Source organism: Haliaeetus albicilla, chromosome 27, assembly GCF_947461875.1.
Source record: "Haliaeetus albicilla chromosome 27, bHalAlb1.1, whole genome shotgun sequence".
In the NCBI taxonomy this organism is placed as follows: domain Eukaryota; kingdom Metazoa; phylum Chordata; class Aves; order Accipitriformes; family Accipitridae; genus Haliaeetus; species Haliaeetus albicilla.
The window spans coordinates 3,947,338-3,974,063 of NC_091509.1; the positions used below are offsets into that span (position 1 = coordinate 3,947,338).

Here is a 26,726-nt window from a genome sequence, read left to right on the forward strand (position 1 = left end):
GGCTGCAGGCAGGTCAGGCACCAAGGAGGAAGAGTGAGGCTGGAAGTCACAGCCGCAGAGCAGGAGCTGGCGAAAGGGAGCCTGACATGGGATACAGCAGGACTGGGGACTCCTTCCTTCCACTCAAAGCACACAGTAAACCAGATTCATGTCCAGAAAGGAGTAGAGATGATAACTGGTTATTGCACTGGTACAAAGTGTGCCTCTCCACTCTGCAGCACGCACCTTTTAAGATAAACTACAGTTTATATACCCTTGTGCAGATGGTACCATCTTTACAGACATAAGTGAGTCACCCCAAGCCAAAGGAAAGGGCAGAAGGACTAAAGTGGTAGAATGGAAAACTTTGTCTACATCCAATTTTTTAAGTAATGTAGATTCTTAAAAATCTCAATACAAAAATCACAAGAAAAGGGAGGGACAAACCACGAAAAGACACTTCCTAAGGGTCCCGCTGAATGGCTCCAAAGGAGAACCAGTGCCTTCAAAGCAAAGGGTCATTGATGACTTTATCTGCCAGTTCCTTTCTGACAATCAGTGTTGAAAGACACTCACCGAATCACAAAATAATTTAGGCTGGGAAAGCTCTCCAGAGGTCATCCAGCTCATCCTCTGGTTGCTCTTCCCAAGAAAGCCGACATCCTTGTCTTGATTTCAGCACACCTAAGGGTGCATGGTCACTGCATCAGAGCTGTGGCTGGAGAGGGACAGGCACATCCTCAGCTGACTTGGGCCCAGCACCAGCGAAACTGAGAGCAGACCTCAGCAGGAGCGAGCTGCCCATGGCCACGACCATGAGCTGTCCCTGCAGCCACAGTCCACGGAGCCGCACTGATTCATGTTCACCTAACGGGCACCCCACACCGCTGATGTCTGCTGCTGTCGGTACCTGTACTAGCTATATTAAAGCTACTACATGTCTCTAACTCCCCTCCCGAGTGCAGCACACGCAGCATGCGAGCACCGGCAGCGACACGCATCCTGACTCATCCGCCGCCCCGCACTCGCATATGCCGCAGGAAGAAGGGTTTGTTCCACCAGCCCGCCGTAAAGGGCACCTCACTTCCGAGCGAACATATTTAGCATCTTCTAATTAGGATCTTAGCTTCATCTCGTACCCACACAGGTCGAATAGTTCCAGCACTAGAAAATCCTGGTGAAGCTCAGAACAGGTTCCAGCAATAGTGACCATCAAATGTTCACCCAAACTCATTATGGTTGCAAGAAGAACCAAGGCAAGTAGCTAGAAACAAAAGTGCAGTTTATCTGCAATGCTTTTTATCTCCTCTCCTCCAGTCCTCCCAGGTGGAACAATTTACCCAGTAACTATACAGCTCTGACATTTGCTTGTTAGCACCCCCAAATTAATAGGTGTAAAGTCAATATCCTTTTGCCTATTTACTCGTAATGACTCACCAGTCAGAAACTTGAAAAAAATGGTTACAAATGCAGATGCAGAAGCAAATGAAATAAAGCAAGGATCACTGCTGAGCAAATGTTGCACAAAGGCAAGGGGCTGGGCACACCACGCAGCACCCTACCATTGTCACCGGCTAAAACCTAACAGCTTTGATTTGCCTCCCACCGGCTAAAATGGTTTGAAATGCAAGGTCTTAACAAAGGTGCAAGACACAGGAGGAATGGGAGGCACTGCTGGGCACTTAATCTCCTTTCAGTCACACACAGGAGCTCCAGGAATGGCTCTGCTAACGTTGGTGGAGTTTCATGAGTGTAAGAAAGAGGATAATTGGGCCTCAGTTGTAACAGAGCTCCAGCCCTGTGATCCCTCCATGCAACCAGCAAAAACATTATTTGGGATTTATACTGAAGTTACCTTTAGGCAAGCTCCTTTGCTGCTGGAACCTGGGACAATGTCACTGATCCCAACAGGACAAGACCAGCTTTCAGCAGCTGCAGAGTTCACCCTCTGCCTTGACACAACGTGTGATGTGACACTAGGAACCCAAAGCACCCCTCAGTCTGCTTCAGCACTCACCCCTGCAAAAATCTGCCAGAGCAGTAACAAGGGTTTTGCGGTGATGCCCATACCACACGGCGGGGCATGGACACACTGGGAGCCTCATGGCTGTCCCTGGCCAAGCATTGAGGCCAGTTAGACATGATGTTTTTTTAGATTTATCTGGTGTTGACATGCCATCCTATTCTTAGCCCTTTCCTGCTGCTTCTCCACACCAAGGTCTTCACCACCTCCAGCAGCCGTAGGTGATGTCCCCTGCTGCTAGAGCTCCCCTCCCACATCTGACCACCCGTTTCCTCTTCTGCTTGTCCTTCCAAAAGCACTTGAGAACATCGGTAGAAACCAAACCATACCAGCCACGCCAACTTGAAGCCAGGATCCCAAGCGTATGTCGCCTACCATATGCTCAAACGCGAACGGCTTGTGTCACCATCACGCTGCTCAGGCGCAACATCTGCTCCTCCTCCATCCCACCAGCCCAGCTCTTGAACGAGGAACAGAAGCAGCCGAGCAGTGTCAGAGAACAAGTGCTCCTCTCCACGGCTCTACCTGGGGCCAGCACAGCTGCCATCCAGTTGTGATCACTGGGAAACTGCTTGTTGGAGAAGAACCAAAACTCGTTACAGCTAGAAGGCGGCAGGGTCACGGCAGATGGCAGGGGTTTTTTCTTATTGCTCTGGGAAGAAAGGCGCCCTTTTTGGCAGCTGTGAGCACAGAGGAGGAGAAGGCCTTTCAGGCACTCATTTCAGCTCTCAGAGATGAGGGTAGAATAAATCTGAACATTACCCAGTGATTCTTCAAGCTCAACTACTCCAGGCAGCATCAGCAAAGGACAGGCACATCCCCAAAGTGACTACAGCAAAGTCAGGGACACAAAGCTCGGGAGACATTTAGAAGGTCTCAGCTCCTACGTCACCATAAAAGCATGAATTGTCTGTTACGGGCATTCTGAAAATACTTAAAATTCATCGGGGACCAAAGCGTGCACTATTTATTGCTGGCACAGCTCATTAAAAGGGATGCTTACAGAGTGCAGCCACGCGACCATCTCCCTCCAACCCCAATACCCCCTCTCTTCCTCACAGTAAGAAAAAAATAGGGTTTTTTTTACGGGGCCTTCTCACTCCCTTAACTTCCAGCTCGCCTTCCCCTTCTTGCGAGCGCTGAGACCGCAGACGCTCTACACGTGTTCTCCTCTGCATCCGACTGGCAAGCAGTCTGGAAAATGCCAGTATTGGAACGGCCTGAATTCAGCGGTTTCTGAATGCTGATCGGACACTATTTCGTTCAAGCCACAGATAGTCATTTTTTGGGGGGTATTTTCAGCTCACTTTTTGGACTCTTCCAGATTTCCAAGCGTCATGCATCAGCAGTTTCTCTTCTTCGGAGCTTCATTATTTTTCACCTTTCCGCTGAGCCTGAGGCTCAGTGCCGTTTTGTAGGGGACCGGGCTCTTCCCTCCTCTTCCAGACGGCCACGCAATGCTACTGGCGTTGTTAATGTTTGCTGTGCTCCACCTCGCAGCTGCGGAAATTCCTGACTATCTGGTTTTTAAAAGAGCTGAGGTGAAATCTGAGCGATTAAAGTGCCTTATTTTTCTATAAAGTCTAACACCTTTCTTGAGGAAACCCCAACCTGAAAACAGGAATGGTCTCACAGCATCTAAAAACACCAAATAATTACTTCCAACCAGGCTACCAATGTGGTCTCCATTACCACCGTCTCTTCGGCAGTGCAATCTCTCCATTTGCAATGCTTTTATCCTGACAGCACACATACAAGGTGAGAGAATGGTGCAAACCTTGTTTTGGAGATGAGGGAGGAACACACGAGGAGATTGAGAGGATGAAATTCGTGCCACTTCGTTATACATGAGGAGCAAAGGTCCTTCTCTTTCCCCTGTTTAGAGTCCAGCCTCAGTGTCCCACCACCTAACCTGGGCAACGTGGAGTGCAGGAGATGCTCCAGACCAGCATGAAGTCTCCAGCAAAGCAAGCTACTGACTTTAGGTCTCTCAAACAGCAGCCTGGCAAGATCCCATGTTATCTTCCAGCAGAAGTGTGCTTTTTACATACCAAGCTTTGAATTTCCCCCCCTGTCTCTAATTAGGCATGTTCTTAATAGATTTATTTACATTTTTAATTTCCCCCAAACGTTTCTCATGAAGGACAAATCTCAGCAGCCTCCTGACAACATGCACGGTAATGTACACCAAAGCCAAAATTTACCAGACAATTTGTTGACGATGTTTTCCTTCCCCCCTCTCCAGAGTAAAAGCAATCAAAAAACCCTTTCACAAATATAGACTATTTGCCAATTCACAGGGTACTTTTAATTGCATCCCAAGAATGGACTTGAATTCACGGCTGGCCGAATGCTTAGATATGGGAAAACCTCAGATACCACAATAGCATTTGTGCACAGAATCACTCACGGCCTAGAAATACATTTAAAATTATGCAAACTTCTTCCAGAACTTCATCATAAATCATAAAAACATAGAATGATTTGGGTTGGAAGGAACCTTAAAGATAACCTCCCGGTATCCACCCAGCAGTCCCCAGGTACCAATTTCAGATAAAAGTAGTCTTTGTACTGATATGCACAGTGTGTTTTCAGAGTCACGGAGGAGAAAGGGAAGCCCTAACTTTGTTTCTGCGTTATTTCATCACAGCCAGGGAAGAACATTTAGCAAAGCAGCTGCTTGAGCTTCATGGGAAAAAAACGTAATCACAGCAAGGCAGGAACAGATAATATCATATTGACCTGTCTTCAGGGTCTGGCATTCACATTTTCATAAAGTGTCTCAGAAGATAAATCACTATACTAATAATATTTGTATTGATTATCTAAACTGAAGCAGCAATCGACTCCATTGTCTCACTTCCTCTTAAATTGCTCACAGATGGGATCCTATTTCTTATTCTGCATTTCTAATGGGAACACTTAAATCACAGCACAGAATTATATACACACACAAACTGTTAACAAAAACCCTTTTATGACTTGCATGAAAATAAAGATTTTTCACTTTGTAGCTCACTTTCCACTCCACACAGAAATTAAAAATGACAAATTATCAGCAGACCTCTAAATTACTTCTCCTTGTTATTTCTGGGTCCCTAATATTTACTGACAGACAGGCCTAGGTTTTCCAAACCCTGATCGGTGATTATGGAGACCTGAAGTTTGGACACAGAGCTAAAAGATGGTTTGTTTGGTTTTTTCCTCCATGAAAGTCAAGGCTCTCTAAGCTATCTCAAGGTCCAATAGTAGGGAAATAAAAAATCACTGTAGTGTCAGAGGAAGAATAAACAACTGCTGCTGCTGTTACTACAGGTACAAAACAGAGACCACTGCAGAAAGAGCTGAACTTCAGGTGTGAAGCTGGCCGCAGCGGGAGTTTGGAGTAGCAGGTATCAAAACCAAAAGTAAAGGAAATTGGCAACAAATACATCATTTGAAATAGGTTTGCCACGAATCCAAAAGCAAAAGGCTTGGATTTTTCTTCCCAAACTTCTCATCCTGCCTAAGCAGAGCTTTCCCCGACCCTGACACAGGCGCAGAACACGGCAGAACAAAAACTAAAAGTGTCTTAAATGTACAGATGGTTCGTGTAAGATGCTTACAGCGCATTTCAAATGGCTGCCGAACCTTTCAGAGTCGCCGGGAAGGTGAGGGCAGCCGAGGCTCCTCACTGCCCAGCGCAGCCCGGAGCTCCGGCCGCCTCGCGCGTGGTTCAACAAAGCAGCGAGCCGGCTCTCGCCCTTCAGTTCATCCCCGCGTCTGCTTTCCAAGGAAAACTTTGCCGCTGCCCCACTGCAGATGAGAAGCGGAGACATTTTAAGGGAAAAAAATAAAATATTAAAATTAAAAAAAAGCAATCAGGGGATGTTGAGCAAGAAGGGGGAAAAAAGACCAGAGCCACAACACAGCAGCTGGACGGCAAAGGCTTCTCTGGCTCAGGCCAGTCCCCAGGACCCATATGACTGTACAGCTGCCATGGTGAATGATCATCCCTTACGCTGAGGTCAGCTCTGCCCCTGGGCTAAGTAAGTGAAAATAAATGGTTTAGAAGATAAAAGGTCTTTTAAAAAAATTATTTGTCTTGTTGTCATGTCAAAACTGTAATGGGAAGAGACTAGAGGCAGCGATACATCGTTTAAATAGGAAACAGCCATCCTGATGGTTCAGCGGAATAAATTATAAAGCAAATCACAGTTCACGCGGGGTATCGGGCTGAGCTGCACCAGGACGGACAGCCCCTTTGCACATACCTGGTTCCTGGGAAGAAAAGCAGGTTTCTGAATGTCCAGCCTGTGGAAATACAGCTATATTTAACTAACCCCAATTGCTACTTGGGCTGCATCTCCCGTCTTTCTGGCAGGTTAATTCTGCACCTTCCAGCCGCAACGAGTTAAGTTTTTTCTTCCCAATCTTCCCAGGAGGGGGATCAACATTTATTTTAACTATTCTAGGAAGGGAAAGGGTTAATCAGGTTTCCCAAGGCAGCTTGCTGTTAAGGTGCCAGAAATACTGAGGGGAAAGAATGACTTGCTAAAGATGGGACAATGGCACTGGTATTTTGCATTTGTTTCCAGGCTTTGAGATAGAACAAATGGGAGTCATTAGTGAAATGAGTTTAGGGAGTTCTAAATTAGCTGTCAGGCTGCCAAACCCGAAGAAGTGCTATGTCAGCTCATTAATTCTGGAGAGCACAGGATTACCCAAACCTAGGAAGGAATCCTGCAAAATTTAGAGTCAATTAAAGGAGGCTATTTTGCTATAATAATATTTTCCACACATATTACACCTCCTCATGGAACAGAGCCCACTTCTACCACAAATGAAATCTCTGGCGGGATGGAGTGTGGCTGATGTCTAGACAGCTGTAATGTGCTCTCCGTGGGCTTGTCCACTGGCATCTCTGGGAAGCTCCAGCTAGAACAGAAGGCGGGGACTGCAAGCTGCAGAGCACATCGCCCAGGCTGGGGTGGCCCCAGGAAGGAGGAACACGTCTCCCCGGGCTCCTCGCTTTCCCCGAACCACCCAAAAACGCACATCTGTACAGGGCGTGACGTTCTGTACCGGGAACGCCCGTGACACGCGGAGGTAATGCCTGGCATCGTGCACGCGCACCACCTCTTGAATTTGTTTTCCTCCCTGGTCCGCCTGACCCCAGATTTGTTGACACCCTGCTAGCAAACCCACGCTTTGTTAACCTCCCCAGACCTCCCGTCTCAGGGGCATCTCTTGAGTCCTGAGCTAAAACCCACTGAACTCAGGGGGAGTCTGCGAGAGGACGTCACTGGCTCAGGGTCCACCGCTCGGGGTGGCTGGGAACGCTGGCGGCGCTGGGACGCTGAGGAGGAGAGATGTCATACCTGTATGCTGCCCGTTGTGCAGGGTGTCCTCAAACAAAGCCTCCCGTGCTGTAGGCTAGAAGGTTTATAAACGAGAAGGCTTATAAACGAGAAGGTTTATAACCTTCTAGGGGACCCAAGAGGTTTTTTTTTTAAACTGTGATAGACTAGGTCAACGGCCAAAATACCCCTGGATATCAACCTGGAACGCACTGACTAATAATCTACCTACATATGCCGCAGCCCGGCCGTCAGGACACCCAAGCGCTCGCCACAAATAACAGTTACCTCCAGAGAGAGGGCAAGCCCGAAGAGCTCTCACACCCCCCTCGCCTCTCTCCTGATGGCTATCACCTCTCATCGCCCCGCAGGACAGCAGTAGCCCGGGACAAATTAAAACGAAAATCACATGGCTGTGAAATACAAATGAGGCAAAAAATGCCTTCACCCAACCAAGAGAGCTCTGTCTCCCCAACTGCGCCGGATACAAAGATCGTGAACAAACAGGATAGAATGTCTTCTGCCTTTTGTGAAATGAAAATAAATGAAAGGATCTAAGGTTTCAGGTCACTGATCCCTCTCTTCCCTATCTGTACCATTTATCGGAGGTAGAATATAAAGGTTCCAGGTCCTTTTCTTTTTTTTGTCAGCACTTTAATGGTTGTTTTTTCTCCTTCCCCCTTTCATTTTCCGAATGAAAGGACCACTTAGGAACCTGTAAAGTAATAATAAGCTTATAACAGGAATATTGTTTTTCTGGGCCAGTGCAAACTCCTTCTGAATAGGTTGAAGAGATTAAAGTAAAAATGCAATCTGTAAATAGATCAGTCTTTTAATTAGTTTATAGTCTGTTAAGAGATAATATTTTGCTCACATAGATCGTCTGTTATCTAAAGATCTCAGAGCACTTTAGGAACATCAATTAAGCCTTAAAAAAAAAACACAACCTTGGGAGATAGGTAAGTGTATTTAGATTAATTAGTGTTGCTGTGAGCAGCAGGCATTATTATTAGATTTAATTTAGTCCAATAATTGACTTATCTGTTAATGGATTCTAATTCATCTGAGAAGGGAACAGATCCATCTGATTAAAAGGATTACATCGACTCAATTAATTCTATTAACTGACTTAATTTGCCATTTAATAATTTGACACATGGGGCCAGATCTTGGCCCCGAAGAATGCATAAACCAAAAATTATATACCGGAGTTATTATGCCAGCAAAACTATGCATTGCAGAGCATGTATTTTTCCTTTCATGTGGCATTTGCAGACCCGTATAAAACATTCAAGGGGGCTTCCTCCAGCCAGATTCCCCCAGCCCTGCAGTATCTTCTCTCCCTGAACCAGGGCTGGCTGGTCATTTTGCTGTATTCACGGTGGCTGCCTGGAAAGGAGCAATTCGGTGCCTGAGATCTGCCACCTCCCCTCTTTTCTGGGCATTCTCTTCCACCAAGAGGTGAGAAGTTTTACAGAAGTCAATAAAAGCTTGCAATAAAACTAACCTCCCTTCAAAGGCAGGACAACTCTCCCACACCAGCCATTTGGAAGCTGTGTATGTGCAAGAAAAAAAAAAGGGGGGGGGGGAAGCATCTCTTCACTTGGACATTGTTTTTTAACCAGTTTGTATGGGAGAAGAGGGGAAAGAGGTGCTAAAATGTTATCAGCTCCTCCATCGTCAAAACTGGCTAGTGCTAATTGCTGGTGATGAGCACTATGGACCTTAGCCACAGCCACACCACTCCACAGAGCTTCCCACATTAAGAGCCAGTTGGTGCTGCCCTTGCCTAATGTTACTTTCTCTTAATGGGACTGAGTTGTTGGGAGAATTCAGGGCTGGAGCCAGCTCACAGGCACCTCTTCCCACATCTCTTGCCTTTTCTCAGACATTGGCTCTTGCCCATCCTCCCAAGGCCCTCCCCACGCTGTAATCCTTTGGACATCAATCCACATCACCTCCACCATCACCTGCCCTGTCAGTGGGGACAGGGTTAAGACAGTGGAGAAGCTGTGGGAGTCGGCACCGTCTGCAAGGGTGACATAGCCAAGAGAGGAGCTGGGCACTCCCCCGTGCTCAGCCTGGCTCTGACTCACCGTGCCAGCCCGTAGAGGCAGTAAGAAAGGGAAGAAGAGAAAAAGGGCAGGAGGAAAAACAGCCATCTGCTGCACAAGAGGAAAGGTGTCCTCCTTCAGAGGCAGATCCGACCAGCAAGACGGGAGATGTGGATCAAAAGTTTGCAACTGTTGAGATCCCCAGACCTGGTTTAAGCCTCTCTCTGGTCTTGATCAAAGGTTACTCCATAATAATGGCTCGGGGGGAGGGGTTCCCGGCACATAATGAATCCTGTGTCATTGCCTTTGTATCCAGTTTTGGCTGTAACACAGATGGTTCTCACTTCAGTAACTCTGACATCTCTCCCCCCTTCATTATCACAGCTAGGAGCTCTGCGTGGTCACATCCTGGACCTCCATGTCCCACCTCACTGTCTCCCCGATTATCATGCTCTAAGTGTTCCCGCGCCAAGCAAGATGATGAACAGATTTCCATAACCTTTCAGCACGGCTAGGGATGGGAAGGCTTTGCAGCTTGACGCATCGAGGAGTTTTATTAGGAGGCGCGGGGGAGGGAGCAGATGGGGGGCTCAGCAAACGGCCTCCACGGCCAGAGCACTCCGGGTTGTTAGCAGGACGCCGGCAACCAGGAGCAGAAAGGATTTGGTGGCGAGCAGCGACACAGGCACCGGGGAGCTCCCCGGACGGGAAATCTCAGGCTCCGCAATTGTGCGGCATCGCCACCGGTCACGAGCACGCTCCTGCGCGAGGATTTGTTGTTCAGACACGATTGCATATGTATGAAGGGGACAAGATGGGCTTTGACACATAAATTAGCACTTGTCAGCTGCTCACGGGCACACTTCCCTGCTGCACCCCACTGTAAATGCTGCCTTCTTTTATGGAGAGGAAAACCACATCACGTTACCTGACAGTCACTGCAGGCAAGAGCGTTTCCTGGGAAGCCAGCAGCGAGCACGCAGCGACTAGTTTACATATCAAACCTTAAGAGGATGAATGCAATAAAATGACACAATAATTAGCAGCCAAGTGGCACTTTCCACTCCTGTTTTATCTGGGAATTTGGGAATGACAAAGGACAAGGTTGATGAGACCTCAGGCAGGGCTTTCTCTGAGAGATTGGGTGACTCTACGCAACAGCCGCGGGGGTTCATTTCACTCCAGCCAGGTGCTTTCGAGCCGTCACCTCCCACGGCACAGCTCACCCTGCTCCTCTGCCCGCGTTGGCAGCAGCAGGAGCTGCCCTCCGCGCTAGGCACGGCGTGTACCTCATCCTGCCCGAAGCTCCCCGAGGGAACAACCGCTCCCGGATTTTGACCTCCCATCATCGTAGCCCACCACCACCTCACCAGGGCTGCACACGAAGGCAACCTCACATGAACGTGCATGCTAGCCAATGCATGCACGCACTTCTGCAGCCACACGTGAACACATGGGGCTCTACATCCGTAAGAGAAAAAGGACCGGTTCTCTGAACAGCCCTAAAATCCTTCCAGCGACCAACTTGAGCAAAAGTATCTCTGCCGCAACCATCTCAAAATGTACCAGAATTACAGAGTTTTTTCATAATTTAGCCTGCTAGCAGCATTTCTAGCGTGTTGCTTGTGTGCAAATCACAATGAGAATAGCTGAACATGCTGTTAGCCTGGGGGAAGTTCAATTATTTGCGTTCCTGCAGGATCCACGTGCCCCAAGATTCAATTTAAGCTCTGGGGTACTCTCAAAGCTCCAAAGTCTGCTTAGTTTCAGCTCAAGTCAAATATCTTCCCCTGCCCTCGCCTTGAAAGATGAGAGTGCTTCATTGAAGCGCTGGATTCACCCAAACTCAAGCCCATAGTTCCTGGAGAAAGAACATCCCCTATCACCAACCTGGGTATCATTTATGAATTACAGCAGACACACTGCGAGCTCATCCATTGGGCAGAAAAAGATTTTTCTCTTCAAGCACCATCATACACTAACAAATTGGGGCATGACACTACTGTGGGAACTGCCTGCAGCTGGGAGCCAGGCTGACAGCCTGCTCCAATACAACAAATCCCATGTTCTTAACCTGGAAAGGGTTTCTTTCCCCTTTTATCCTGTTTTTTTATTGCTGCTCTTATTTTTATCCCAAGAGGTTCTCAGCCCAACATGCAGGATTAAAGCCTTTGACCTGGAGTCTGGGGGATCCCAGTAAATATTCTTACCATATTTATCTCCATCTTCTCCTTTGGCACTGATCCTCCTGCCGAGCACTTGGATGTGTTTCCCACTTGTCCTGCTGTAGAGCTGATAGAGCCGAAGCTGCTTCCTGCTCACGTCGTCCCTCGCTCGCGTCTGGTTCTCCACATGTATCCGAAAATCTACATTCTCCTCGGCAGCAAACATCTGAGAGTGGATGGGGAGCGGGGAGAGAGAAGAGAACAGGCCATGAAACAAAAGAAGCATCTTGGACAGAAAGACTGCACACCAACCTGCCAACGGGCACGTGGCGCAAGAGGACTCGGATTTGGCTGCCCTTTACTTGACAGCTGCGGCCGCAGTATCAGGCACTCAACATGTAATTCTAGCCAGAGCTGGCTCTCAACAGTAAACCAAACCTGGGTTTTTACAATCAAACTCTGGGGGCTTTTTGAGTAAAAACTTCTGCTCGGTCCTGCTTTGATTTAATCCCGGTCAGCCATGCTGGCCATAAATCAGGCTCTCCTTTGCATATATGTAACCTCTACCAGGTTACACAGACATGTATGGGAAAAAGGGGATGGACGACTCCATTTTAGAGAATTCGTGCTTCACCTTCAGCAGCTGCATTGATTCCCTGGATTAACTGCAGGGAAGAAGTCAAGGGAAAAATCTATTTATGCTGACATTAGCAGACCGGACTCTAGCTTTGCACAGGCATAAAATCTACTACAATGAAAGTGTCATTTGTACACGGGCACTCTTCAGCCTAACTTTTTTGCCAGCTCTGCTTTTCAACGACGCCAGTTCATTGGTGGCCGTCTATGGATGCATCTCTGTCTGCCTCAACAGGGCCATGGCTTGGGGAGAGATCACGAGGGCCAGCGAGAGCCAAACCAGCACGTCCAGCTGCGAGGCCATTACCAGCAGGGGTCTGATCGCTAGAGCCACTTCATCTGTTTTTTTCTGGCCAATGGATTAAATTAACCGTAGTTCACTACAGCCTTAAAATATTACCAGAAACTTTCTTGGACACATCTGCCCTTCTCTGCAGATCTTGTTTCCTATCTTAACTGTTCCCAAGAAACACCAAAACAGGATTCCTGCTTTTGCGTCCAGAGTCACCCATGCCTTGCCCAAGGCCAGAGGACCAGACAACCCGGGCGTTCTCAAGATGCTCTCCCAAAGGGGAGCCTGGCAGCACGCGCCCAAAAGCACTTCACACCCAAACAATACAAAAGGCCAGAAATCGCTCCACGATCTGTCCCCAAGAGCATTTGCACCACAACATCCACGCTGCCCACTCCGAGCTGACAGATGGACAATATTTTGGTGGCAGGCTCCTCCCTTCACAGGACAATAAATCATTTGGAAACCAAAAGATTATCGAGTGGCACACATACAAAACCACTGCACAATTGGCAATTTTTAATTTGACCAAGACAAAGACCATTCAAAGTCTACTCATTGTTGGTGAGCTCTAATGCTGTGTACCACTTGCGTGTAAGAGACAAAATAAGAATCACATGGGAATTCAATGATGCCTAGGTTTGGGACTGTCAGAGGAACAACTACGCCTAGCAGAGTTACTACTTCTTCTAACACATTCCCACTACAGCATGCTTTTCCCCCTAGCCTGCAAGCAACAGTGTTCTGATATATTGATGTAGGGATGGAGCTGGGAATGCAAATGAAAAAGGGTCAATAAATCCTCATTCAGGTCAATTGCAGGCTAAAACACATAAGAGCAAGTGGCCACAGCACGCAAAACAGCCCCACTTCAGCCTCCTGCATATGTCGTCTCGTACCAGCAAATGTTTTGAAGCCAAATACTCCCTGAAAGTCAAAACCTCAAAAGAACTTTTTAGCATTTTGAATTATCAAGTAGACACACAGATCAGCAGCAGGAGGAAAACTTCGGGCCGGCAGTGCTGCTTAGCACCAGAGCTTCACTAAGCAACCCAAACAAAAACATTATATTCAGCACAGTGGCAACAGCAATGAGGTTCACAGGGATGTTGTGGGATCGCCTTTGCTGCCCTTATTAAATGCTGGGATTATGCTATTTGAATCCCAAGTCCTAGGAGAGAAAGCAATTTACCTCTCTTCTTTTACTGTCAGAAGTCAGGAGGAGACTGCAGGAGCTAACCGCACAGGCTGAGCAAAAGGAGACTCAGGGCAATGCTGGGTCTAAACAGACATTCAAGGTGATGACAGGGGTGACAGACAAGAATTACACAATTAATTGTAGCAATATTTCCCGCTCTCAGAAAACAGTGCAGCAAGAAGCCGTGACCCAAAGCTGAGGACGCGAGAGGAGAAGCAGCCGCGGCACCTGCCGGGAGGGTACCGCGGGATGCTGACGGAGCTCCTGGCTGTCACGGAGCCAGGCTCTGCTCACTCTCCTCTCCCAAGGCACCGCAGCTATGTCTGAGAACAGCAAGCAGGACTTGGCTTTTGGCACGAATACTATTAATTTCTTTTTTTCTTCCTATATCTCTTGTTGCTTTCAAGTGATATGGTTGCGAAGCATGCTAAACGACTAAAAACAGAGATGTTCAAGTAATGTTGACAGTCTGCCTCGTACCCACAAAAGCAAGGCTATTTGCAGTTAAGATTCCGGCTCCATCATTTTAAGATTTAAAACAGATTTTAAATCAAGATGACGTCATTACATTGCTTTCACCACATGTTAATGAATTTCACATTTTTCTAGGAAAAAAAAACAAAACAGGTGGGATCTGAAGCGGGGGGAAGGGCAGGTTGCTTTGCCTTCTTGGAAACTTCAAACAGAAAAGGCAATCTGTTTTCCAAAACATGTTTTAATTCTCTCTCTTAATTGTCTCTTGAGCACTCACACCGCAGCAGCCCCAGCCCGTAGCCGCAGTGCCTGCGTGGACTCTGGAGTGCCCATGGAGCCATCCTGCGCCGTGGTCAGCTCCCAACATGCCACAAACCCTCCGGCGCATGTTCGTCACAGTTCTCCTGCCCAAGGTCAGCTAACGCAGCATCTCCTCCCGTCGCGAGACGGGCACGCTGCAGCCCCGGGGGATGACGTCTCTTCCTCCCCCAGCCAAGGGCCAGGCTGGCATCACCCACAAGCCCAACACCTTCTCCAAGCCCAGCAGCAGCCTGACACGGGGATCGGCAGGGGACACCGACTCCTGAAATAAAGTCAGCCCAAGCACGTATCACCCCATCACTTCCACAGTAACAGGTCCAGCTCTAACCCAGGGAAAGAAATCCTGGAGGAGGAACGTGCTCCAGGTTCTGCTTGCAGCTTACCTGTCCCCTGGTCAAGAAGCCGTGGTCCAGAGCAGCAGTGAAACCACCAGGATTTAGCTGCCTGCTCAAAGATAAGCACACCCTTAACCACTCTGTTGAAACAGGATGCTCTGCTGGAGCGTGGCCAAGGTGAATTAGCCGTGCCAGCCTGGGCTGCATCTGGCCCGCTGCAGAGAGTATCAATACTCCAAAATAAAATTTCATGCGGTGTCAATTTCATGAGATAAAACCTATTTGATCATTGCTGAAATCCATTCTCACAATATCCCTCCCCTAAAGAGTATAGTCCTTCAAGCAGATAACTTTACTGAGATAAGAAAGTCCATTTATATATACCATAAGAGAGACTCTCTTTCATAAATCTCAAAATAATTAGTAACATATGCCTCCTTCGGTAACTGATCGCCAACACTCACTCAGGAAGGTCACCTAAGACCAAGTCCATCCACCCCCAAATACATTTCCATAACAATCACAACCACACAAAAATGAATGCAGAAACATCTTTAAGTTCCAGCCCCACTTGAAACCTTAAGGGCTTGACTTCTGTTCACCAAAGCAAAAGGAAATCTTTTTTTTTTTTTTCTTACTATGAATATGTTATTACCACATATAAAAATATCATACACAAAATGACCACCTTTTTTTTTTTTTTGCCTTTCAATCTGATCATCCACGCATCCATGCTGTAGGTAGTAAAAACTACAGACTCTGGATCCAGAGTTCAGCAGAACAGGTCCTCGAAATGAACGGCTGGTTGCACCTTCTAGCTCCTGACCAGCAATGTGCCCTGTGGGACACTCTTTAGGGACAGGAAAAGGATTTCCTGCATTACTTTATCTCCTCCAGCGTTTTCGTGAGATTTGGGGTTGCATTGTGGTCTATTTTGCAAACCTATTCACCTGGTATGGGCCGCTGTCTACGCAGGACAACTTCAGCAACTCAGGGTAGTGGGTTTCACATAACTCATCTCATTCTTTGCCAATGGTTTATAATCTGCAAAATCACCGTCGTTAAAACAGAGCATCAAATCTGGTTTCATTTTTATTCTTCCCCTCTTTGTCTTTTCAATAAGTTCCTCATCCATTTATTATTTATTTATCACTACATCTTTCAGTGATGATATACAGCTACAAAGACATCCTAAAAATACAGTTGGCAACACAGAGCTTATGCAAGGTAATAACCACCATTCCTGTTAAAAACAACCATCACCTCAAGCAACTGATGCACCAGAAATGCCTCACTGAATGCATCAAAAATGGCTGACACCTGAAAAGAAGAAGTTCTCCCTCCTCTCTGTGGTACTTGCCCAATCATTCAAGGTAGGTGCATTTAGTCCTACCTCCTTTCCAAAGAGCCACAGAAACCAGAAACGATATCTGTCTTCAGAGTGCCCACACTGGGAGATTTTCAAGTGCTTTTTTTGCCAAATGATTCTCAAACAATGAGTGGATTTCATTTTAAATGGCTTTACAACGATCCTTCAGCTTAAAGAATGACTCTCCTATTTGTTAAATCCCAGATGGAGGGCGAGGGAAAGACCATTTTGCTGATGCAGCCTAAGGTTTCACCATTAAGTAATCCAAGAAACGCTCAAGAACGGCAAAAGCCTCTGACAGCAGCACTGCGATGTTAGTCCTACACAAGCTTGTGACACACGTCTGCGAACACCGATGCCTGGCTGTCAACGGAAAGCAATCGCAGCCCTGCCAAGGTCAATGAAACCCTCGCGGTGCCAAGCCATGTTTACGGGATTTGGTTTTCCATCCAACCAACCTCTACGCACTTCAAATTTTCTATTTTGAGCTTTCCAGTAAAAGGGGATGTTAATCTGTTATTGTTCATGTCATAAAGCGTTACAGCATGAGATGTCCAAGGCCCACAGCATGGCCAAGTTAGCTGGGAGCTGGACTTCAGAATTTCCTGGTTTTTTGCTTTTCATCCTACAGAGCCTCCAAGCCTCATTAGAGAGCAAATCATATGTCATTCCCAAAACTGAACTAGGAATACAAAATCCCTCTCCTTAAGGGCCGTACCAATTGCAAAAGATAAACAAATCAAGCTATTCAAAGTCCTTTCAAACCCCATCTGATAAGCAGGAAATACTTATTACCTTTCAGCCATCAAATCAACCGAATATTAATGATTTTCTCCATGACCTTCTAAACACATGAAAGTTAACTCAATAAGGTCAACAAGAGGATATCCAAGACAGATCTCTCTCAAGTCCACAAAGGCAAGTAACAAACCACTTTGCTTCCATGACTTTGGAAAAATTCCTCTATGCCAATTACAGCAGGATTTGCTAGCTCACCATGACAGCCATCCTCGACATACAGTGAAACACAATGCACTCGTTTGCTGCTTTTTCCTCCTCTTAACTGCAAAGTCAGTCCATCGCCAGGATATTGTTACCTTCGGGTTACAGAGCCTAGTTCAAAGCCAGACAGAAATGGATGTGCGCTGCTTTGACGCGTTCACTTCTTCGGGTTTAGAAGCACATCTGGAAATTCATCTAACACAAAGCGGCTCTATATTCAGATGCGCAGCAGGAACCCGGAGCGAAGGGAAAGGGTACTTTGGAGTGAATCTCTATGCATCCAACGGGAGAGAGGCTACGGCATGACAGCGTCAGAATTGCACAAATGTAACTGAGCCTTTCAAAAGAACAGAACTTAGACCTTTGTTGTGGTGTTTGTTTCTTCCTGCTCTCCACAGAAAAATATTTTTTCCTTGAAAAATAAATATCCGAAAACCTAAGTTGCACTCTCAGTCTTGGGAGATGTCACCTTGGATGATGACTGTGTACCCTCCAGGACTCACTGTGAGAAAAGGCAAGACAGTGCACCATGGAAGTGGTTGTTCAAAAAAGATGCAGACATGAGACTCCACAAAAGACTCCACCAATGGCATTTACAAAGTATTTCACTTCAAATGCTTTTTGATATTATATTTTGGTGGGAAAAAATATTTCATTGGACAAGCATGAATGTCCTATTTAAAACCCAAAATGCCAAAAGATCTCGCTCCACAAGAGCTGTACCACTCTATAGCCCATTCATAGATCAAGTCATGAGCCATCTTTTGTCTTTGCTTCCTTAGAAGGCTGTCTCAGAAACACTTCCCTAATGTTCTCTGCCTTAATTTTCTACCTCGTATATTTACATCCAGTTTACACCTGTTTATTTTGTACCAACAGCGTCCTTCAGCTTGAATAATACTTTTCCCCCTTGTGCTTCTCCTTGCGATGTGTTCGGACTATTCCGTGTCTCCCCTCTCTCCCCAACCTCCATTTCACCATGCTGGGAAAGGACGAAAGCCAAGCACCAGACCACCTCCACCTCCCCTTCCACACCCGCCCTCGTCGCAGAGGAGCTCCTGCCCGCACCGAGGATGGGTGCCAAAAGCTCTCCCTCAGCTTGGGCCCATGCAGGAGACATCAGCCCATCACAGGGAGAAACCCAGAGCTCTCCCCACTCCTGCGGAGATACGCTCTGAAATTGAGCCCCTCATTTCTTTGACTTGAGCACTTTCAAGTTGCTGCAGTACGTGAAATTCAAGCATGTTTGCTCTTTGTTTAATGCACTAAGTGAAGTGCATATAGGGATGGAGCTGGAAAGGAGAAGGAAACGGGGTGACGAGGGGGTCGAGCCTGCCCGTCCCTTTGGATTTCAGAAATGTTAAACAAGACCCAAAGAGACAATGTTTCCAGGGCTTGGAAGAGGGGACATACAGCTCAGCGAGGTGACACATACTTGGATCCAAAAACTGCTCTGCAAGCGGAGCCTCCTTTTCTCCAGAGAGCTGCCTGCTGCATTCAGAGAAGCCATACATTAAGTCTCCTTGGGCAGCGTCAGACCTTCGCTCTCTCTGAAACACACGGCCCCTGAGAAACAGGGCTCTTGCTCAGCCAAACTCCCCAGCATCTCCCCGAGATCCCGCCGGCTTTCCAAGCCATGTACCACTGCTATCCAGCTCCCCTAAAGCAACGTGTCCACCGACCCTCGGATGGCAGGCAGCACTGTTACTGAGCCTCGTATGAAAAACCATGAGGAAGGCAGGAGAGAGTGCCAAAAAACTGGAACCTGAGAGAGCTCGAGGAAACGAATGTTTTATGGCCCATCAGTCAGTATTTGGCCATTTTCTAGGGAAAGATGATGCCGCCTTTGAGAAAACCAAATTTCTCCTTTTGATGATGGAGTGAGCCTCAGCCAGAACTGTGAAAACGCACCATTTGTGAGATGGTGACATTTTAAACTTGTTCCACCCTGGGAAATGGTTCAGTCTGGGGAAGAGCAGAGTTTCAGCCTTGATTAATGACTTTTAAAACCCCAGCTGTACTCGCGTGCAACCAGAGGAGGGGAAGGTACCTCCAGCCAGCGCTGCCTGCCGGCGCAAAGCCCAGCACAAGAGTGTTGCCGAAGCGCTGCAACGCAGCCCTCTCAAACGGGCTCCAACACCCCGTCCTCCGCATCCCCAACTGCATCTGCCCATTCTCACCGATTCAGAACCAGGTCACTGGCTGCAGCCCCCAGGTCCCATTATTAATATCATTACCATGAGCAACAGCAGCTCAGCGGTCTGCAAGAGGGAGCCCACCCCTCCGGCGTCCACCTCCCCTCCCCGCAGGAGCCTGCGTCGTGCCGTGGTGCAGCAGCACCGAAGGGGACCAAGCCACCTCCCAGCACCAAAAGGCACCTCTTTCCCAGTGGGACAAGCTCCCGCTACCTGTGCTAACCAAAGGAAATCAGCCCCGTGCATCTTGGCTGCAGGGGTATCTGCAGGACACCGCCTCTCGCCACAAGCTCTTGACAGTTTTGATTCTCCAGAAATATAATTCAGACCTTAATTCTTTTTCTTACTTTTCTCCAGTTGCATGTATCTTTTTTTTAAATTCAGGGATGGTATTATTTTACTAGAGCTATCAATCAAGCAACGAGCAAGCAGGGCCTTTTCTTTCTTCCTTTCTTTCTTTGTCATTCTTTCTTTTTAATGCTTGTTATATCTCTGCTATATACTTCCTCTCCACACAGAAATATCCCTTCAAAGCTTGATATTATTGAGCAGCTTTCAACCATGCCCAGCAGAGCCATGTATTCTCTGCATTTGTCTGGCCTTTGTTTCTAGGAATGAAATACCAATGGCTGAACAGTGTGACTTCATTTCACGCCTTCATTCCAATACTTGTTCTATTTCTATCCCACTGGGTCAAACTCACCTATTGTGAGACCTCACCGATTTCAATTACATCAGGGATTAATTTGTTCCATTGCGTTGAAGCTGTTAATACAATCCTTGCTGGCTCTAGATTAGAAAAGGCACGGTGGAGACCTCCCTCGCAGGCAGTGTGTTTAACAGCGGTCTTGATCTTCATTTTTGTTCAGCGGTGGGTTTTTTTTTTTTCTTCCCTTTGTGCCCCTTTGCCCCTCTTTTCACAATCTTCCCCTTCCTTTCTAAATTGCCCTTATCAGAACTGGGTGGTCCACTGTGACTGGCAAAACGTCGCCTTCCAAAGCCGCTGCCCAGGGCTTGCGAGGGAGGTCGGCGCTGGAAGGAAGGTCTGGCCTGAAGCCACCCGACGCCACGCAGATGTGACCACTCCAGCTTTGGCACCTCATCTCCCCCCCGAGGACGATTTCGAAGGGTCACTGCAGGTCCCCACACACCCAAAGGGATCTGCAGGTGCTCAGTTCTGCAGCTCCGACCGTTGGCCGACCATCAGTCGACCGAGGTCTCGAGGGGAAAACTGAGATCCTCCATGCAGCAGATCGACCCGCTGCAACGCACATTTGACAGTAACTCTGGTTGTCCTTTCTGGGGTTCCCAAACTGGGACGCAAGATCAGGACAGAGCTTTAAGATGTCCAGCCCTGTGGTCTCATAGGATATCTGTGATACCAGTTTAAGGCGATCTCAGCAATCCTGACTCAAAGTCGTCATTTATCCATGTGATTTTGTCTCAGGAAGAGATACTGGACGCAGGAAGACTTAGGGCCCACGCGGGTGCAAAGCAGTTTTGCTTTGCTCAAGTGCTACGACTCTGTCCCACAAGATCCACTGCTTGTCCATTTTAAAAAATCCAACAAGATCTTAGTGAAACTATATTTTTAGGAAATAGTGTGATGATTCCAGAATAATAAGAAGGGGAGTTTCAGAAAGATAAGTAGGGGGAAAAAAACAGAGGATATTAAAATAAAACCAAACAAACAGCTCAAACAGATTCCTCCCTTGCTTACCAAAATACATTAAATTTCCATGGTGGTTTCATGCGGTCACTTCAGGCTTCCATGGGGCATCTCTGTGCAGCCTGGGCTGCAGGAAGTTGCAAGGGTTAATGCCGTAGCTGTCAAATTCGCCAGGCAGAAGTTGGACAGGCTGGGTTTCAGGGCTCCAGATTTCTTCCCATGTTCAGCACCCAGTTTTCCAAAATGTACAACAATCCCATTTACTACTGCACTAATTGTTGTTACTTTTATTACTGGAAGAAACCTAGGAATAAGCTGAACTAGTATCAGCCAACTGTTTATTTAGCTCTGCCACTCACCGTAGACCTTGGCGGAGCCATCCAGGGACAGGGTGAAGGCCCCACTGCCCCACCTGCCATCTCCCACTCCAGCCACCCACTCAGGTCTCATCCCCTCTGGTGCCAAATATTGCCTGAACGGCACCGCCTCATAACTGCACGGCCTGGACCTGGGCAGCGTCTGATCACGGCAACCCAAACCTCGGTGCCAGCAGAAACCCTCGCACCTCCCAGGACCAAGACCTCACTGCACATACGTTGCTCTGGACACGTCCTACCACGCAGACCAAACCCACCCTGAGCCACACAGCCCACGGAGGGAAGACAGGATCGGCTCTGGAGGATGTGTTACACTGCAACAGCCTTCACAACAGTCCTGATCCGCAAAAATCACTGCTTCCACAAGCCTAAGCTTTCCAGAATATTCCCCTTTACAGCTGAAATCTCCTACCGTGGTTTCTCCCCAGATGGTTTTGCTGGGGAAGAGCTAAGCTCCCACCATCGCCACTTCACCACAGTTATTTCTGACACCGTCAAGTTCAGTGAGGGCAAAACAAAACCCAAAACAATTCCCCCCCTGCCCGCCATGCCTCCCAAGGGGTGCACTCTTTGCACGGGGGGGGGAAGTTTCAATATTCATTAATTCCCCACAACATCCTTCAGGCTTCGCACGGGCCACGCGTGACCCAGATTCCCTGCATGGCTCTGTGCTACTGCCACCGCTCCTCGCTGCTAGCACCAGGACATAAATATCTTTCAGAAGTAGTTTCATGCTGCGTCCCTCCTCGTGGCACAGGTATCGCTGCAAAGAAAACTGCAACAAGGCTTTGCAGAACAGCCCCCAACCAACCCCTGTGAGATCATGGATCCACAAAGCCAGCAGTTGGATTTGGGGAGCTTCGCATGCTACAACTGCCTTCACTACCTGAACAAAAGAAAGAGTTTCTTTTCTTTATGGAGAAAATACTCCTGCTGAAATAAACTGCCCTGATACACAGGAATTAAAACCCTTCAGCGATTCAAACTGTTGCAAGTAGTTGTCTATTAGTGTTTTTGAGCAGTTGAAACAGGCATTCAAGAAAGAAAACCTCGAGAGGAAACCGTAAAGTCTCTCCAGCCCAAAACACACTAAGAGCAAACCCGGTCTCCCACGAGGCAGCAGCGCAGTAACCCGTGCCTGAGCACGTATCACCCGCGCGGCGAGCTGCGGAGGAGGTCCCTTTTGAAGCAGACCCAGCAGCAGCAGCCAACTTGCCCCCGAACGACTTAAAAGCCTTTGTGCAAAGCACAGGGAGCTCCGCAAAGGCGAGAAATAAGGGTGAGGGGGCTGCCCCTCCCCTATCCCCGCTCGTCCCCGGGGTGCTGCCAGCTGAGCCCACGGTTTGTCCCCATCGCCCGCCGCTCCTCGCCCCACTTCACATGCAGCGGTGGAGGAGCCCAGCTTGGCCACACCGGCTGGGTTGCAGCAGAGACCGGGGCAGTCCTCCCAGTGGGGTGCTCCTGGGACAAAAGCTGCAGGCACCCCACTAAAAATACTTACCAGCAATTTGTTCGTCTCTTCAAACGAGACCTGAGCCCAATTACTGAAAAACCTGCCAGGTTCAAAGCACTCCCGACCTTTTCTCTCCTTCCCTCCATCAGCAGCAACTTCCTCCCAGGGCAGATGCTCCAGCTGCAAACCCGTTTGGCCACGGCAGTAGGGCAGAGCGGAATCCCCAAGCCCACTCCCCTGAAACCGCTCAGGGGTTTTCCAAATCCCGGAAAAAAGGCAGAGTCTTTCACCCCTAGGACTTACAAAGCCAGTTTAAAGCATGGGCCCATCAGGTCCAAGGTGACATCTCTGGCTCTTCTGCTCGATACTGGCCCAGCTGGGACCTCTACGAAAACAGGAGCAAAAGCACAAGACATATGAAACCCAAGCGATTCCCGGGAAAACACCACCATCAGAAGGAGACAAAAGGTCACCAGAGACCGCTCTCCCCATAAAAGAAAAACATTTGCAGTGGCAGCACTGCAGCAGTGAGCCGATATTTACCCCCGTAGCTCCTTTCATCCCGGTCCCCTGACATCGTCCAAGGAACACAGAGATCCCTGCTCCCACTGCAGAAAAGCAACTCCCTCTAGGGTAAAACATGGCAACTGCCGAGCAGCGCACATGAGTTCAGGGCAGGATTTCCAAAACACCTTTTTCCATTGCATTTGCAAAGAAAACAGAGACGTGGCTAACAACTATCTCCCTGGACGGTAGCTCCCAAGCACTGGTCTCACATGAAAGGTGCCTTCTCCAAAAGCACACAGCGGATTCAGCAGAGGTGCCTGGAGACCCTATCGAATTATCCCATGCCACTTTTCTTCTGTCGAGTTTCCTCTCTGGAAACCTTTTACTAAGCTCCAACTGGTCCCGCTCCTGCTTATTCTGGCAAGACAACACCTAGTGACCCTACACGGGAATGGTGCCGAGGGGAAAGGGACTTCCTCAGGTGTCACCGCTCACACATCCCATGATCACGCAGCCATGAGGCAGCCTCCACACAGTGCTGGGATATAAGAAAATGGTTGTGACCAAGGACAGGGAGGTTAATCCATCTAACAATAACTGGAGGCCAATCGGGGGATTTACTGAAATGGCAGGAGTCATTCTGCTGGGAATGCTTGTGCTGCTGATACCTCACTTCTGCCTCGCGTTCATTCCCACTCGCCTGCCTCCAGTTTTTTCATGCCTGCTTTTAGGACTGGCTGACATTAGCTGTTTGAGACCCCAAATCCCTCCGACAGCTTGCACCCTCCCCTCCTACATTTAAAGTTTGTCTTCTCCATCATTCAACTGAGCATCTTCTTTACTCCCACCATCTCCAACGGAACTGCTCTGAAGGGAGACGTTTGCAGATTCAGGGCAAGTATCAAATCCATGTTACGGAAACTACCAAAACATCACTGGAAACTGGTAAATACACAACAGCCTCAATGGTTACATGTCTCCTGAATACCGGCCTGCTAATATCAGTTATTGAGGGGAAAAAGTCCTGTCTCTCTGGGCTGATCTCTCTTTCAGAGCCTAATTACAACACCTGACGGGGATGCCCAGCTCGGGGAACAGCCTCTCCAGGCTCTTCACCCTGGCCCAGTGAAATAAAGCCGGTGACAGCAGGGCTGGTGTTGCTGAACGTGGCTGACGCGTGGCAGCATTACGAGGGGTCACCGTGGACCCGCCCTTCCCCAAACACCAGGCTGAGCCGAAGCTTTGTGTCAAAACAGGAAAAGCAGTTGTATGTGAGGAAGATCTCTGCGAACTTTAAGCTGTGATTCACAGAGACGGTGACTTCTCCTCAGGTCTAAAAACCCAATAAAATACCAACCACCACTGGGCATTTCCTTTTCTTCTTCCAGTTCCCGTGTATCAGTGATGCTAGCAATATGTAATGACATGTTCTCCGTCCTTGGACTTCACCCACCATATCCAAATAGTCAATCAGACGAGCCCTGACTTGGGGTACCGTTGGAAGAGCCAGGGGCACAACCCTTGCTCTTTAAAAAGCAAAGTACACAGCTATATCAAAAAACAAAATTCACAGAAAGGGGACAGAGGGGACATAAGATTCACGTGCCCTGTTCACGCAGGGGCCAGAGATGCTCAGCGCTGCTGTGCCACAGGAAGGCTTGGGTTGGGAAATGCCATTGGAGGCTCCTGAACAGGAGAGAGCAGGGAACTGGGACAACAGCACAGCACAGTCCAGCAGGAGACCAGCTCCCAGGAAAAAGCCACTGCAGCCCTCTGAACCCACTGGGACTTGTTAAAGGCAAGGTCCGGGGGTAATAGTGTTGAGGAAGAGCGGTCAGGGTGAAAAGTGGAGTAGGCCAGCAAATTACCTAAAAATAAAGGGCAAATTGTGAAATCACAGCCATGGAGATGAGCACCCCCCCCCTTGTCCTTCAAACAACTTTTCCGCATTTCAGTTGCACACTTTGCCAACACATTGCTGATGAGTTTCCTTCTCCTCTCCCCAAGTTACCATGACCAAGCACCTGCACTAGTAGAGCTGTTCCTGTGTAGTTCTCTTCCCATGTACATAAGAAACATCTTTATTTACAAAAGTCTTGCAAGCTATTTCTGGAACAGGGCTTTCAAGAGATGATTTTGATCAGGAATTCTCTTACTTGAAACATAAGATGCAAAATTTCCTTCGTCTCTGCAAGGGAGTTATTTTCTTTTGATCTCACTTTATGCTTTGCTTGCCTTGCAAAACCTATTTCATGAACTGTAAGGCAGGATGGAGCTCTCTGGATGTCCTCTGAACCCCCAATACATCACCATGGGAGCCCTGCTGATGCAGGAGGTGGACAGAACCAATTTCCATCTGAAAATGTGCTACTTTACATCTCTTCAAATCAACTTACCTGGGCAGACCCACTTCTATTTAGCAAAACTCAATTAAAATCATCATTAACAACAACCTTTTCCATTTCCCATCATCTCTCCAGGGTGGCCCTACCTGAAACCACACTCTAAGATGCCACAGAGTAAAATGCTGCAGAGCTTCCAGGACCCATCAGCAAAGCACAATTTCAGACCGAAACCATCCCCAACGTAAGACCAAGACGTTAAAAAATGCCTTAGAAGTTCACGTTTAGTGAACAAAACACACGGCCAGCTCCAAAAGCTTCAAGGGAAAACACAAGCGACAGGAACCACCTCTTTCTCGGTGTGAGCACCCAAGATGCTCCTCATCAAGCCCAGCGCTCTCGCAAGCCCGCGGAGAAGCTGCCAACCCAAAGGCGGTCAGCAAAACGAGGACTGAGAGGGAGGTGAGCCCCGAAGCTGGGCATCCCCCGGACCCTGCCCGAAGGCGTGTTTGAGGAGTTATATTCCTGCACCTCCCAGTTCACTGATGCCCTCCCCAAAACAATGCTCCTGTACCATCACCGCTGCTTTCAGCCTGCCGCATGCTGCCACGCGCGGTGGCAGAGTCCCCTCGGCTACACGCGGTGACACGCTGCAAGAACTGCCGGCACCATCCCGGAGATGGGAAAAATGGCTTTGGAGCAGTAACTCAGTGCTGCCAGTCACACCAGCTTGGTACCTGCTAACAAAAGAGTCGAGCATCTATTTGGCACTCCCGGTTTCCCTTTATAAAAACCCGGCTGCCACAGGGTCCCCTTTCTGGGGAAGCCGGAGGTGCTGCATCGCTGCCTGCTCCTGCTCGCAGGCACGTGTCTGATCAATTCTGCCTAAACAAGTTACCCCCAATGCAAACCCCAGCCTGCTCTCTTGGGCTAATGGGCTCCACGAGCACTTTCACTCTGACTTACGAACTCTGCTCCAGGTTGCTCCACGGAGCA

The 26,726-nt window shown here is 48.2% G+C and overlaps 1 protein-coding gene across 2 annotated transcripts in view; it reads right to left on the reverse strand.

The window, feature by feature from the left end:
* FGF18 (fibroblast growth factor 18) overlaps window positions 1–26,726 on the reverse strand; it is a 75,229-nt gene that overhangs the window by 32,985 nt on the left and 15,518 nt on the right. For both annotated transcript variants that reach the window (XM_069772386.1, XM_069772385.1), the window contains one exon: window positions 11,606–11,786. In XM_069772386.1, coding sequence (XP_069628487.1) covers window positions 11,606–11,786 — 181 coding nt within the window. The remainder of the gene's footprint in view (window positions 1–11,605; window positions 11,787–26,726) is intronic.